Source organism: Gobio gobio (assembly GCF_949357685.1).
Source record: "Gobio gobio genome assembly, chromosome: 18".
Classification (NCBI taxonomy): domain Eukaryota; kingdom Metazoa; phylum Chordata; class Actinopteri; order Cypriniformes; family Gobionidae; genus Gobio; species Gobio gobio.
In genome coordinates this window covers 37092094-37105915 of record NC_137111.1, presented here as the reverse complement: position 1 = coordinate 37105915, position 13822 = coordinate 37092094, and the positions used below count along the sequence as shown (strand labels likewise).

At 37.5% G+C, this 13822-nt stretch overlaps 1 protein-coding gene across 4 annotated transcripts in view; it reads right to left on the bottom strand.

Moving 5' to 3' along the window:
- slc4a11 (solute carrier family 4 member 11) overlaps nucleotides 1-13822 on the bottom strand; it is a 73879-nt gene that overhangs the window by 33742 nt on the left and 26315 nt on the right. For all 4 annotated transcript variants that reach the window (XM_079842629.1, XM_079842628.1, XM_079842630.1 and 1 more), the window contains exons 4-6: nucleotides 10570-10613; nucleotides 8482-8710; nucleotides 849-930 (exon numbers count right to left, since the gene is read on the bottom strand). In XM_079842629.1, the coding sequence (XP_079698755.1) occupies nucleotides 849-930; nucleotides 8482-8710; nucleotides 10570-10613 (355 nt within the window). The remainder of the gene's footprint in view (nucleotides 1-848; nucleotides 931-8481; nucleotides 8711-10569; nucleotides 10614-13822) is intronic.

Here is a 13822-nt window from a genome sequence, read left to right as displayed (position 1 = left end):
ATTGATGATTCATTGTTCAAGGACTCCGTTCCTCCCTGCCACTGAATTTCAGTCACACAGTAATACAGGCAAAAGCTTCTGCTTTCAGAATGCATGTTTTGACCTGGCTCACCCTTGATTTCCTTCAGTGAAACTCTGAAATCCTGAAATCTCACTGACTACCTGTTGAGCTTACACTGGACAATAAATGATTTTCAAATTTATCACAACTGGACACAAATATGTCTTAAAAAATAGGGCTGTCGATTGTTAAAAATAAGAATGTTAAATCAAATTAAGTATATTCTGATTAATGATGGCCAATGATTGTCTATATAAATATATTTTGCAAAAATATATATTTATATTTTGTATTTAATTGTTTAATTTAAATACGATTTAACAAGATTTCTATTTGAATAATTTATATAAAAAAATGTAGCCTAATTTATTCCTGTGATGGCAAAGCTGAATTTTCAGCATCATTATTTCAGAAATCATTTTAATATTGATTGGATTTATTTTTTTTACTTGAATATTGATCAAGAAACATTACTTCTTATGAGTTTTAAAAACAATTGAGCTGCTAAATGTTTTTGTGGAAACCTTTTTTTTAGGAATCCTTGATGACAACATTCATTCTCTTTTGTAACATTATACATGTATTTTCCTTGCTGAATAAAAGTTTTAATTTCTTTAAAAAAAAATCTTTAGAACACTAGTCTATATTTTTAATCAAAAACACAATGTTAAATTGGCAGCCCTAGTTAAAATATTTCTAATCTATCTTGTGGCATTTCTTCAGACACCCCTGCTCAAGAAACTCTCCAGGTTCAGAGTTACAGGTAAGACAGATCCAGGTAACTCACAGGATGCAAAGCCAGGACTGCTGGTACTGGATCCCTGTGGCTGTGGCCGTCACACACTGCAGCGTCTCTGACAATAGATGCACTGTGAGGAGAAAAGTCAAGGGGTCAGTCATGGAGTATGAAGAACAGTAGTGACACTGCTTACGAGTTCGACACCAAGATCACATCAACTGACTTTCAATGTATATGGTGACACACACACACACAAAAAACAAACAAACAAGAGGATGTGAATTGATGGAGGGGCTGGTAATTAAATCAAAGTCCACTCATCTCCATGAAAAGGCTAATGCATATCAAGGTAGAACAGAAGCAGAAGCTCACCAGAGGACAATACACATCACTGCAGCCAGCATGAGTGACAATGAAGACCTTTCCAAGAACACCACCAAATGTTTAATTCAAATTAATCAATCTGTGTGTGTATGTATGTGCCCTCTCTCTCATATGCGTGAGCTGTCCAGCATATTAAAAACAAGCAATGTGAAAGCATGTATGTGTGTTTGTGTGTATATGCCCTCTGTCCAGCAGAGGTGACAGGTGTGAGTTGTTCAGCATGACTAGCAAAAACAATATGTGTGTGTGAGTGTATGTATGTGAGTGTGTGTGTATGTGTGTGCTGTTTAGCAGGCAGGATGGATGTCTCTGGCACACAGTCACACTGTCTCATCAATAAGACATCACACACTCACACCGTGGACAGATGGGTATCACCATGACAACACACTCAGCACCATCGAGAAATAGACAGGGAGAGAGAAAGAATGAGAAGGAGAGGAAAAGAGAGGGAAACGTATCAATGGAGCAATACAGGACAATATGAAGACTGTTGAATTGGCGTGGGGACAAACAGCTCAGATAATTGTGTACTTGGTGTGTTCGTGAAGGAAAAACCAAACATCTCTTTCCACGGTACTTTTGAAAATCAAAAGAACAACGATGCATGTTGTGCACGGCCATAAAGGCATAGGCATACACTTTCACATAGATCAGAGCTAGATTAAATATTAAACATTTACATTATATTCCATATTATTTTGTTACTGATAAAAAAGAAAGAAAGAAAAGAAAATGTTTGTGATGTTTAAACTTTTTTTTTGGCCATTACATTTCTAAGACAGCACTTGCTTGTTGTGTCACACAACTTGTGGGTATCAGATAAGATATATATTTTTTTATATTGTCTCTGATGCAAACCTCTGCAGAAGTTAAAACTGACAGTTTAAACTCAACAATCAAGGTTATTATAGGTAACTAAATCCACTAAATCCATAAAAAAAGATTTGTTGACATGTATCATACAAAGCAATTTATCATTTTCATTTAGTTTAACTTGATTAGAACTAAAACTGAAATTAAAAAAGTACTAAAAATATGAAGACATTTAAAAAACAGTAACTGAAAAAATGTTTAAAAAAATACACCAAAAATAAAACCAATTCAAAATAGTAAAAAGTATCTCAATGATACTAAAATAAGTCACAAAAATATTAACAGACTTCCTTGTGTCGCATTTTACTTGCTTTAAAATGCTTTAGAAAATATCTTTATCTCTATCTATTATGACATTTATTATTATATTTATGATGTTATGATTATATATATTAACTGTCATAATTATTGTATTGCCATATTTTAGCCTTTCAGCAAATATAGTACTGAGATGTATATTAAATATGATCTGATTTAACAAATAAACTGTTCAGCTATGTCGTCCAGTCCTGAAATACACACATTAACATTCAGGCAATCATCTAGGCCAACCTCACCTCTCCCCTTCTGATAACTGCCAGAGGCCTGGACATCAGGATGGAATGAGATGCTTTTATTCACACACTCCAAAGACTTTTCCTCAAGATATTAAAAAGTATTTTCACTCCTTGTGCGTGTCTGTGTCTGTGTGTGTGTGTGTGTTGCATAAATATTAAGCAGAAAAAGACATCAGAATGACAGGGGAATTTTTCAATCACAACAGTGGAATCCATGCACAGCCAATCAGCCGAACGGCAATGAGGCTGGAATGAGAGAGAGGCAATGATACAGCCCAATCTAACACACCACCACGGGGAAGGGAATCACTCTGCATTCAGCATCGACTCTTTTAAAACAACACCAAATCTTGTCATTTCAAATGTGTGGTTACTGATTTTGAATTGGATTGTGTCACTGCATCAACTAGAAAATGCAGTAAATTGATGGATCGGAATAAGAAAACAGAGACTCGCGTGTCTGTTGGACTAATGGTACATGTCAATCACATCCAGTGGAAACATCAGCACTCAGGGAGAAACACACATGAATCGTGGGTAATATCCCACATCTGATCATATCATTCTTACCGTCGTCATAGAAAATGAAATTCGCCGACCTGTCTGTGCGAGAGAATCAGAGACAAAACAGACGCACACGCACACACAAACACACACACACACACACACACACACACACACACACACACACTGAAACTGAGTTTAGCTTGGAAAGGAAAGAGTTAAAGTTAGGCTGAGCACAGAAACACATGTTGTGAACCCTAAAAGCAAGCATAAAGAGTGAAACGTCTCTCAGACACAAATTCAGATAACCCACCACCCACACAGACACACCGAACCTCCCTCTCTCACTAATTGGGGCTGGGTTGTCAGGCAGATGCTCAGGTCTCTTTACTCAGATGAAATATGATTTTTCTCCATCTTTCATTGTGTTTGCGTCTTAGCTAAATGAGATCTTTATTCCCATTTCATTCTAATTTGATCTTCAGACTGATAGACTTGCATGGTTGCATGTGCGAGTGCATGTGCGTTTGTGTTAAACGCCTGATGCGTCCACATACAATCAATGCACTCACAATTAGATCCCATTCATGGATTCTCAACCAAATGATCATAAATTATCATATTCATGACATTCACATTTCATAATCCAATCACACATCAGTTCATTTGCATGTTCCCAGGCTCATATCATTAATATGATTCTCACTCACATGTGTGCTATGTATCCTAGCAACAGAGGGACAAGAGAGAATGTATCATCCCTAGACTTAAAACCCACCCAAAATCAACTAATTCACATCTCACCATTCACACAATCCTGCAGTGTCCGGGCACAAATTAGGTGCGGTTTTAGATCGGATCAGAGTGACGGTACAGTAAAGTCCAGGGCTGGGCTTAATTGGTGCCCAGGATACCGAATGATATTCTGTGTGTATTCAGCGTGAATTTGGCAACGATGATAAGAACACAGAGATTACTGGTGAGCCGGAAACGATCAATACAATCCAGAAAAAGCATGCTGCCAACTTGTGCAAATCTGAGAGGGAATTGACACATTCATGCAGCCCGATAGATTTACATGCTGTGTGATTATATACGTTGTTTTGTCATGAATGTTTTATTTATAATACTAGTGAATTTTAATTCAAGAAATCCTTCAGAAAAACTAGACAAGTTTCAGATTAATCTGTGAGCAACAAGTACAAATCTAATCATCAGGATAGAAAGTAACTGATTGTCTAGTGGTGAGAAATATCAGGGGTGATAAACAAAGATGTTCAATTAAAACATAATAAGCCAACCTGTGTATCTCAGCGAAATGTTTCATTTACCCTCATCTCTCTTAAGAGATGATAAGAAAGTCCTAATTAGGTGCTTAATTTCATTACTCGCTGTAAAAACAGGTTTTAAATGTGTATTAATCAAGAGATGAGCTTTCATCTTGCCAAAAACACTCTCATTGTATATATGTCACGGTTGCTTTTGGGATTTGGTTCACGTTAATATGTTTTCACGTCTTTTATTTTGTAATTTTACCTCAGTCATGTTTCCTGGTTCTTATGACCTCCTTGCCCTTATGTGATCATGTCACGTGCTTCCCTAGTTTCATGTGTCTTGTTCTAATTGGTTCCCTTCTCCATGTGTCATGTTCTCATTGGTTGGTCTAGTCATGTTTCCATGGATGTCATTGGTTCATTGTCTTGTCATGTGGTTGAGTTCTGGCTGTTCATTGGTTGTCATGTTCCCCTAGTCTCTGTATATATAGTTCTCATGTTTGCTTGTCAGTTTGTCGAGTATTGTTCCTGTAACCTCTGTTGGTTTGTCAAGTTTGCACATGGTTCATGTTAAAAATTCAAGTCAAGTCATCCTTGGATTCTGTTTATATCATCTTGTTTAAAAATAACTGCACTTGGGTTCATCTACACTCGTCTCCATCTCTAAGTTACAATAGTCTGCATGAATTGAAATACACTATATGGACAAAATTGGGATACCTAAACATGGGCCTGTAATGACATTGCATTCTAAATGCATAGACATTCTTATGGAGTTGATCCCTCCCTTTGGAAGCTATAACAGCTTCCACTCTTCTGTGAAGGCTTTCCACAAGATTTTGGAGAGTTTCTGTGGGATTTTTTGCCCATTCATCCAGTCAGCAGGCACTGATGTTGGACGAGAAGGCCTGGCTCGCAATCTCTGTTCCAAACTTCCAGTTCATCCCAAATGTGTTCGATGGGGTTGAGTTCAGGGGTCCACACCAAGCTCATCCAACCATGTCTTTATGGACTTTGCTTTGTGCACTGGGGTACAGTCATGTTGGAATAGAAAAGGGCCTTCCCCAAACTTTTCCCACAAATACTTTAGATATACAAAGACTGCACTCATATTACTTATGAATGGTAGAAAGTGCAATGCGCAATATGGCAGAATTAATCCCACCTTCACAATAAAAGAGCCATTTGGTATAGTCATTGCTTCACTGCAGCTGCCGTTAGAAGCTCTGGTTGCTCTAGAAACAGTCAACGTTCTGAGACACACGCTTAGGGACTGCACATGCGTTTTGGCTTGTCCACCCTGTAAGAAAAGTTGTTTTTTGTTGTTGTTTTTTTACACTATTTGAGCATAAGAAAAAACATTTATGGGAAGTTTCAGCAACAGATTTTGTTGCTGATTTGAAATATGTTGTTCTTTAAAGATTCGGCAAGCAGTTTTTGAGATTGTTCCCTCATTCACGTAGATAGGACTTGGTCTTGGATGCCCAAAATATCTGCCTGAAGGCATTGCAAATATGGCCGCAGAGTGAACAGACTTTCTTTGAAAGGGACTTTGGTTGGAAGCATATCATTATCCAAAAAGTCTTGGTATGCTGATGCATTAAGATTTCCATTCACTGGAAGTAAGGGTCAGCCCAACCCCTGAAAAAGCCTCATGCCATTATCCCTTCACTACCAAACTTTACAGTTGGCACAACCCTGTTGAAAAAAAAAACAGCATATGCTGGTTAGATATGTTTTGAAGCTTGGCAGCTGGTTTGAGCTGGTCCTTGAGTTGGTCCTGAGCTGGTTATAAGCTGGTCCTGAGCTGGAGCTAGTTTCTTAGGACCAGCTTAGGACCAGCACTTGGATCAGCTTAAACCAGCTCATGACCAGCTGTCATGCTTCAAAATACCAAACCAGCACATGCTTTTTTTTTCAACAGGGAATGCAGTCAGCCAGGTAACGTTCATCCGTCAAACCCAGACTTGCCCATCAGACTGCCAAAAAGAGAAGCGAGATTTGTCACGTTTCTACTTATCCAGAGTCCAGGGGTGGCGTGCTTTACACATTCCATCTGACGCTTTGCATTGTACTTGGTGATGTGAGGCTTGAATGCAGCTGCACAGCCACGGAAACCCATTCCATGAAGCTCCCGCCGCACAGTTTTTGTGCTGATATTAATGCTAGTGAAAGTTTGTAACTTTTCAGTTTTGGAATCTGCAGAGCGTTGGTGACTTTTACGCATTGCATCCCATCACTCAGTGACCCAGCTCTGTGACTCTCTGTGGTCTTCTGCTTTGTAGGCTGCGTTGCTGCCTCAAGAATTAAGAGGTGTGTCCCAATACTTTTGTCCATATAGTGTATCTGTTTCTAATCTGAATCTCTGGAGCTGTGGAAGAGTATGTCAGAAGTTTCTTGTATTTGAAAAAAAATAAACTATCATTCTTCTTGAGAGACAAAGAGTTAGTGATACAGAGAGAAACTGAGCTCATAGACCAAGGATACTTGAATTATGTAGTTTGTGGACCATTTTTGGAAAATGCTGGGTGACCAGTGAATAAAATGACCTGGTTAAAGTAAATCTAATGATAGCTTCAGTTATAATACATTTTTTTAAAAGTATAAGAACATAAATTCTATTCAAAAAACATTTTCATCAAAACATCAAAATTCATAAATGATTGCGTAACTCAGCTAATACAATAAAGTATTTTCTGATTCTAGTACATTAAATCTAGGGTAGGTAATTTTTATTATAAACACTTTTTGTTATACTGGTTGAAACTATCTTCACATCCTGATAGCAATCAATAATAGCAGTGGTCTAAATATGATAGGGGACCTATTATGCAAAATTAACTTTTATATTATTTTTGATGATAATTATGTGTCCACAGTGTGTACACAACTACCATATTCTGGTAAAAACAAATCCCCCACAAATCTGAAAGTGTCTCAAAATGAGTTTAGGAATGTGTTCTAATATGTGACGTTACATTGGAACAGGCCCCACCCACGACTGGCATGAAATCTGCCCTATTAGCTTAGCTCCTCCGCTGAGTCCTCCATGTTTATCTCCACGCCAATTCATTTAAAAGCAGCATTCAAGTAAGAAATGTATTCTTATTAAAGCTACTAAAGTTATCCAATCAAGAGCAGTGGAACTGTTCATGTCCTCAGACTTGGCTTTTTGAGTTTCTCTGTCAACACTATAAACGCCACAATTAATATGCAAAAGTCAGGTGGTACAAAAAAGAGCTCTGTAAGTTGTTTACGTTCATTATTATTGTAATGATATGTGCTTTAAGACATGAGGTAATTTAAAGCCGTCTAGTGATGCTTTTGCAGACTCTGCCTTGTGTTTATGTGTTTTGAAGAAGGTGTGGCTTTGGAGAGAGTTCCGAAGAGAGGGTGGGATATAATGCTTTTTAAAGCTAGCTTGCTATAACAAGACCCTCCAAAATTGCCTACCCTACCTTTAACTATTGACTCATTTCAAATATCTTATGTACTATTTTATACTAATATTGAATTATACATTAATTTGTACTTATTTATATTTCATATATAATGTATTTTCCTTCCAGCTGCTCCTGCCTTGAAGCTTGTTCTTCCCCGCAGCTTAACTTTTGTAATTCGTCTCTTTTCTTCAACTTCATCACTTCTAGAGAGGGTTGTGTGTCCTCTGGGAAGATTTGACAATTCCAGTGAGTCTAATGTGTGAATGACTGGACAGGGGAGTGTTATTATCACCTGACTTCCCTTTATGAGGTCATTCAGAGCATGTCCTCTCTCTGACACATCCTAGAGTGAGTTTCAAAGCTATGTGGTCAGCAGGGATGGAAATGGACTTAATTATTGCTAAAACTCCCTTTTCCTTCTGTCTCTGTACAGTTCCCTCTGTTACTCATTCTTCAGTCCCTTTTTTATGTAAAATCTGTATTATAATATATAAAGCAATTTAAATTAAAATAACATTGACTAACGTCAAACTGCTGTGCTTATATCCTTTGAGGTGTCAGTCAAATCAACTCTCTGAGGTACTGAGCAACCTTTCATAAGCTTTTCATGAAATACCACACAAATAGAAACAAACAAACTCACCATTGACTTCCTGTGACCCAGCGTCTGTGAAGAGGGAGCTCATGATCTCCTCAAAGTTGCAGCCGGGCTCAGCAGTGTGAGGATCCTGTGAGACGTGGCGGAGCATTGTCTTTAACACATCGTCTAGAGAGGCCTCGTCCTCGTGCAACAGAATACTGGCCCTCTCCAGAAACCCGTCCAGATCCCTGTGAGCTCGCACTTCCTCTTCGAAGTTCATCAGCTTCACGTACTGAGAGAACACAGAGAGGAACATGCAAGCGATGCAAAAAAAATTCTACAAACATGTACATGTTAAACATGGTTCTGATATTTTCTAAACAATGAGTTTTAATCATTTGATAACACTGGATTCCATATTTTTAAATATATATTTTATACTGTACATGTATATACAATAATCATATTTTACAGCTCAGCATAATTTGAAACTGTTTATTCATTATAGAAATGTCCATGTTCCTAGAAAAAAAGCACAAAAAAATTCCTGATATGTTCAGGTTTTCCAAGACCTCGGGAACACTGATTAAAGCAATAAGCCATGGCAAATGTTTTTATATGTATGAATGGGATATTGTACATATAATGGTGTTCAAAAAGTCTGAGAAATACTTCTATTTTGGATTATTGTCTAATTTATTACAATATTTTAATTACAAATTAAATTGTCAGCATGACAGTTTGCGCAAATAGTTGAAAAAGAGTAAACTAATATGAATCTCAGAATGCTGTACTCTTACGTTAAACCTAATGATTGTGTTATCCAGTATGAATCTTTTTTTGGTCAATTTACTGTATCATAAGAAAAAATTGCAAAATCCTAAAACGTTCTTGCTTAAATGTATATAATAACGTGAATGCTTCAATAAAAAACAAACTGATTTTAAAAGTGGTCTCAGACTCCTGGGCCCCACTTTATGTAGACATCAAAACAAAATTGAATGAATGTGCAGTCACAGTCACAGGTGTGCATATCACTTCAGACAGGGACTATACATTTAATAATATATATTTGGCATGAGGATGAAATGAGTAGTGTTGGGGTGAGTTAGGTAATCAGGTTGCTTTTTTCAAGTAACTAGTAAAGTAATGCAAAATATATTTTACTTTTTCAAATAAGTAACGCAGTTACTTTGTTTTGCCATTTATTGACTGACACCTCTCCTGTCCTAGACTGGGTAAACCCAGCCCAATCTGCCGGAGATTTGATTTCGCCCTGCAGCTCAGGCTGGAAACATTTTTATCCTGCTTCTGTTACAAGTTTGCAGGGACCAATCACAAACCGGCTTATCCACGTGGTGTGCTATTGGCAGGTTTAACACAATGACGGATAGAGAAGCGATGGATCATTGGTCAGATTGGTTGAAGGACTATCCAATTGCGTACAGAGTCATTTGAACTATGCCCGTTGATCACGCCTCTTGTGCAGTAGAAAACTCCCCAGACCAATGTTCAATCTTAAAAGATTGAGCTTGTTGTGTGTGCCGTGTGAACATGATGTTATTGGGGTTCTAGACTAAATGTGAGCATGCATTTACTCATATCCCTTGCACAAAACAAACTCAGTATTTCTCAAAATGAATAAAAACAGTGAAATGCAAACTCAGAAAATGAAGCAAACCTACAATAATTAAATGTTAAATTACACAAACATACTTTATGTATTTAATCTCAATTTATGAAGCAACGTCTTTGCTGCTGACCTTTGATGATCCAACTCAACCATACTACAAAGCGAAAATTACTTAGGAAAGAGGAAATTGTGGAAAATGTCACTTATTTTTGTGAAATCCAGAATGGCAGCACTGCTGAAAGGTTTGTTTGAGCTGCGCCCTCAACTGTACAGGTGTGAATTTGCATTTCCTTCAACCTGATGCTAATTCATTTCACTTCTGGCATGAAGGAGCCTTTACACTTTAACTTTTTTGTTATTAAAAACCAAACAAGCCCAGGTGAGTAATGTAACACATTACTTTCCATTAAAAGTAACTAAGTTATGTAATTAGTTACTTTTTTAGAGAGTAACGCAATATTGTAATGCATTACTTTTAAAAGCAACTTTCCCCAACACTGGTAATGAAAAAGTCTCACCCTTCGAGACGTGTTAAGCAGCACACAGCCATGGACATCAGATTCTGTAGGAAAGAGAGAATGGAAAAGCCTGAGGGGTGAATACTGTGTGCCAAAACAACAACCATCATAAAGCAGCGTTTAGAGTTTTTAAGAACAACTAGTTTCAGAGAAAACACTCTAATAGCATAAAAGTGTTTAAAAAAACAGCAACAGTGAACATAAAAGCCATCTGCATCAGAGAGCCCCTATTGTGATCTCCTCGATATAACCCAACATCACAATGTCTGCTATGAAATGAGTCCCTGAATACAAAACAAAATATCACTCCCACAAATACTGTTTATTAGTATTACCACCAAATACATCACAGCATACTCCATGGATCACAAGCATCATCCAAACTTTGAAGGGGCAGGATAAACTCGTGTACACGCATGTGTTGCCGTGTCCCTGCCTGTCCTTTATTTGCTTAATTCATGTTTGGTATTGTCCTCAGGTTTGCAGGTTCAGCTTTCAACCCTCACGTGATGGCTGCATGCTAAATCCTCCTCCATATAGAGATTATATAAAGCAGACAGCCTTTATCAAATAGAGATCCCTCAGTTTTGTGCGCGTGGCCTGCAAGAAGTCCTGCCCCTAGAAAGAGATATCCATGCAGGATTACCACGACCCAGCGGCTGACTCCTCCACTGCCTTAGCTCCAAGATTAAACAGCCCCTCGGATGGGTTTGGGATTAAAAGGGGAAAATTGAGAATAAAAGCACCACTTTAAAAGCACAACTTTGGGTTTTAATAAGAGGTAAGTCTATGTGTTAAACTAATAAGGTTACATAACCTCTCTGAAAACCTTTTAATGGCTTACAGTCACTATGTGAAACAGGTTCTTTTATTCTCTCCTCTATCATCCTTCTGTCCTTCAGTCACTTTTCCAGATGTCATCTGCGTTTTCAGATGTTTACAAGTACGCAATATACATTTAACAATTATGTGAGGTCATATCATGTTGAACTGAAATGCGCCACAATATCTAAGCACCTAATTAAAGCTCAGTGAGTTGCTGGGTATAAAACTCAAAACTACTTTATTAACGTGAGATAAAAGGAAGCATTAATTGAGCTCAAACTACACTGGTGCAAACCCTAATCCAAAGAGAATTCAGCAATTAGCCAGTTCTCAAAACCACATCCAATCAAACCAGCATCAATGATTTGCCGGAGGCTGTTCATAGTCAGACATATGCTCACCCCAGTGGTCTTCTGAAATGAGGAGGCCAAGCCCCTCTCTGTTTACTTTAGTCTAATGTAAATTCATGTTTCTTTGAAGTTTACATAATTTCTTAGTTTGTGTGTGGAACGTTTGGAAATTTACCTTTTATTTGGGACCGTCAACAAGCAACAAATACTGTAATAATTTTGTGCATTTGGGTTATATATACACATTCAAAAGTTGTGTCGGGTCAGTATGATTTTTCATGTTTTTGAAAGAAATCTCTTATGCTCACCAAGGCTGCATTTATTTGGTCAAAAATAAAACAGTAATATTTTAAAATATTACCAATTTAAATTCAAAATAACTTTTCTATTTCTGTAATGGCTAAGCTGAATTTTCAGCATCATTACTCCAGTCTTCAATGTCACATGCTCCTTCAGAAATCATTCTAATATGCTGATTTGGTTTTGCTCATGAACACTTTTGTGGAAATACATTCCCAGATTTTGTCAAAGAATAGAATGTTCAAAAGAACATTCCTTTGAAACAGAAATATTTGGTAACATTATAAATGTTACTGACACTAGATGCATTCTTGCTGAATAAAAATAATAATTTCTCTTTAAAAACAATCTTTTCTGCACTCAAGACCCACTTTTGAATGGTAGTGTATATCATGTGTTTACTGTATATTAACATGCTATTAAAGTATGTTGATTTTTTCCCCCAACATTTCAAATCCTCAGTAAGCACTAAGTGTGTGGAGAAGGTTGTGCGCATGGTGATGAATTTTTTATTTCACCGAGCTGTGGTCACTAAAGTCTCACAGATAATTTCTTGTTTCAAGTCATTTTGATCTGAAGTGGTCACGGCAGAGTGGATGAGCTGTAGGATACTCTCAAACGTTCATCCGTTTCCACCATGCTGACCGATTAATGCGGAAAAATTTGTGAAAGAATCATATAGTGCTGCTAAGAAGGACATATTTCACTGCCCTCTCATCACATTTCCGGTATGCTATAAGATTTAACAAGAACGCAACAGACTCAAGGGAGGCCAAAGAGATGCCGCCTCCTTAGAAAACTATTGATTGGTGTGGGACCGTGTTACTCTAGGAAAACCAGTGGTTTAGACATAATTTGATTTCATATTAGGTAATATTTGTTTTATTTTTGTAGTTTGTAATTATTTCACGCTGCCTCTGCCTCACCCCCAGCAATCAAGCAGCATTAAAATCCCAGCAGTTTGCTAAATAACGTGCCTGGGTGTTTGGTCCAGCCAATTGCTGAAATCAGGGGAATTATAACTTAAAACGAGATGTTTGGAGGCCATGGTTTATAAATATTCAAACACACACACACACACCCTACACAGTTCAAACTCTTAGCAGTATGTCAGAGGAGTGGAATTTGGTTTTAATCTAGACAAGTGCTGACGGCTTGTGCGCTGAGGATGACAGAACATCAGACCGGATGAGACAACGTGTGAACAAACCCCACTCATCCTAATGTGAGCCCACCAAATGCACAGCAGGAGTCACTCACGCAGAAAAGAGAATTTTAAACAGAACTAACTGTATTTGAGTAAACAGAGAGAGAACATTTCCTTGTCTGATTCTGGGTCACCTGTCTACTGATATTACTGAAGCTGCGCTCACTTTCAACAGCAGCAGCGTGTTAGGCAAATAGAAACCCTAATAATAGATATGTTACATCATCCATTGGATATTATAACGCTAAAATGTTTTCTGTTTCCAGTAAATGAAGCAAAAAATATTGAATAGGGCTATATTGTAGCATATTTTTCTCCTTGAAGTCCAATGTTAGTTGAGGTTTCTTGTACCAAAACCTGTTCTAGTTTTACATGGCTATTTTCCAGCCTCTTTCTGGTGCTTATTAAACAAGATATGTTTTGCTACTGCACCTATAAAACGTCTAATATGTAAATGATTTGTGATTGGTTACATTTCTGTAGTTCATTAGGAAAGGTCAAGTTGAAAACGATATACTGTATACATCAATAATCAACCTTCGCGCATATGATTCATTGGTATTTATTTTAA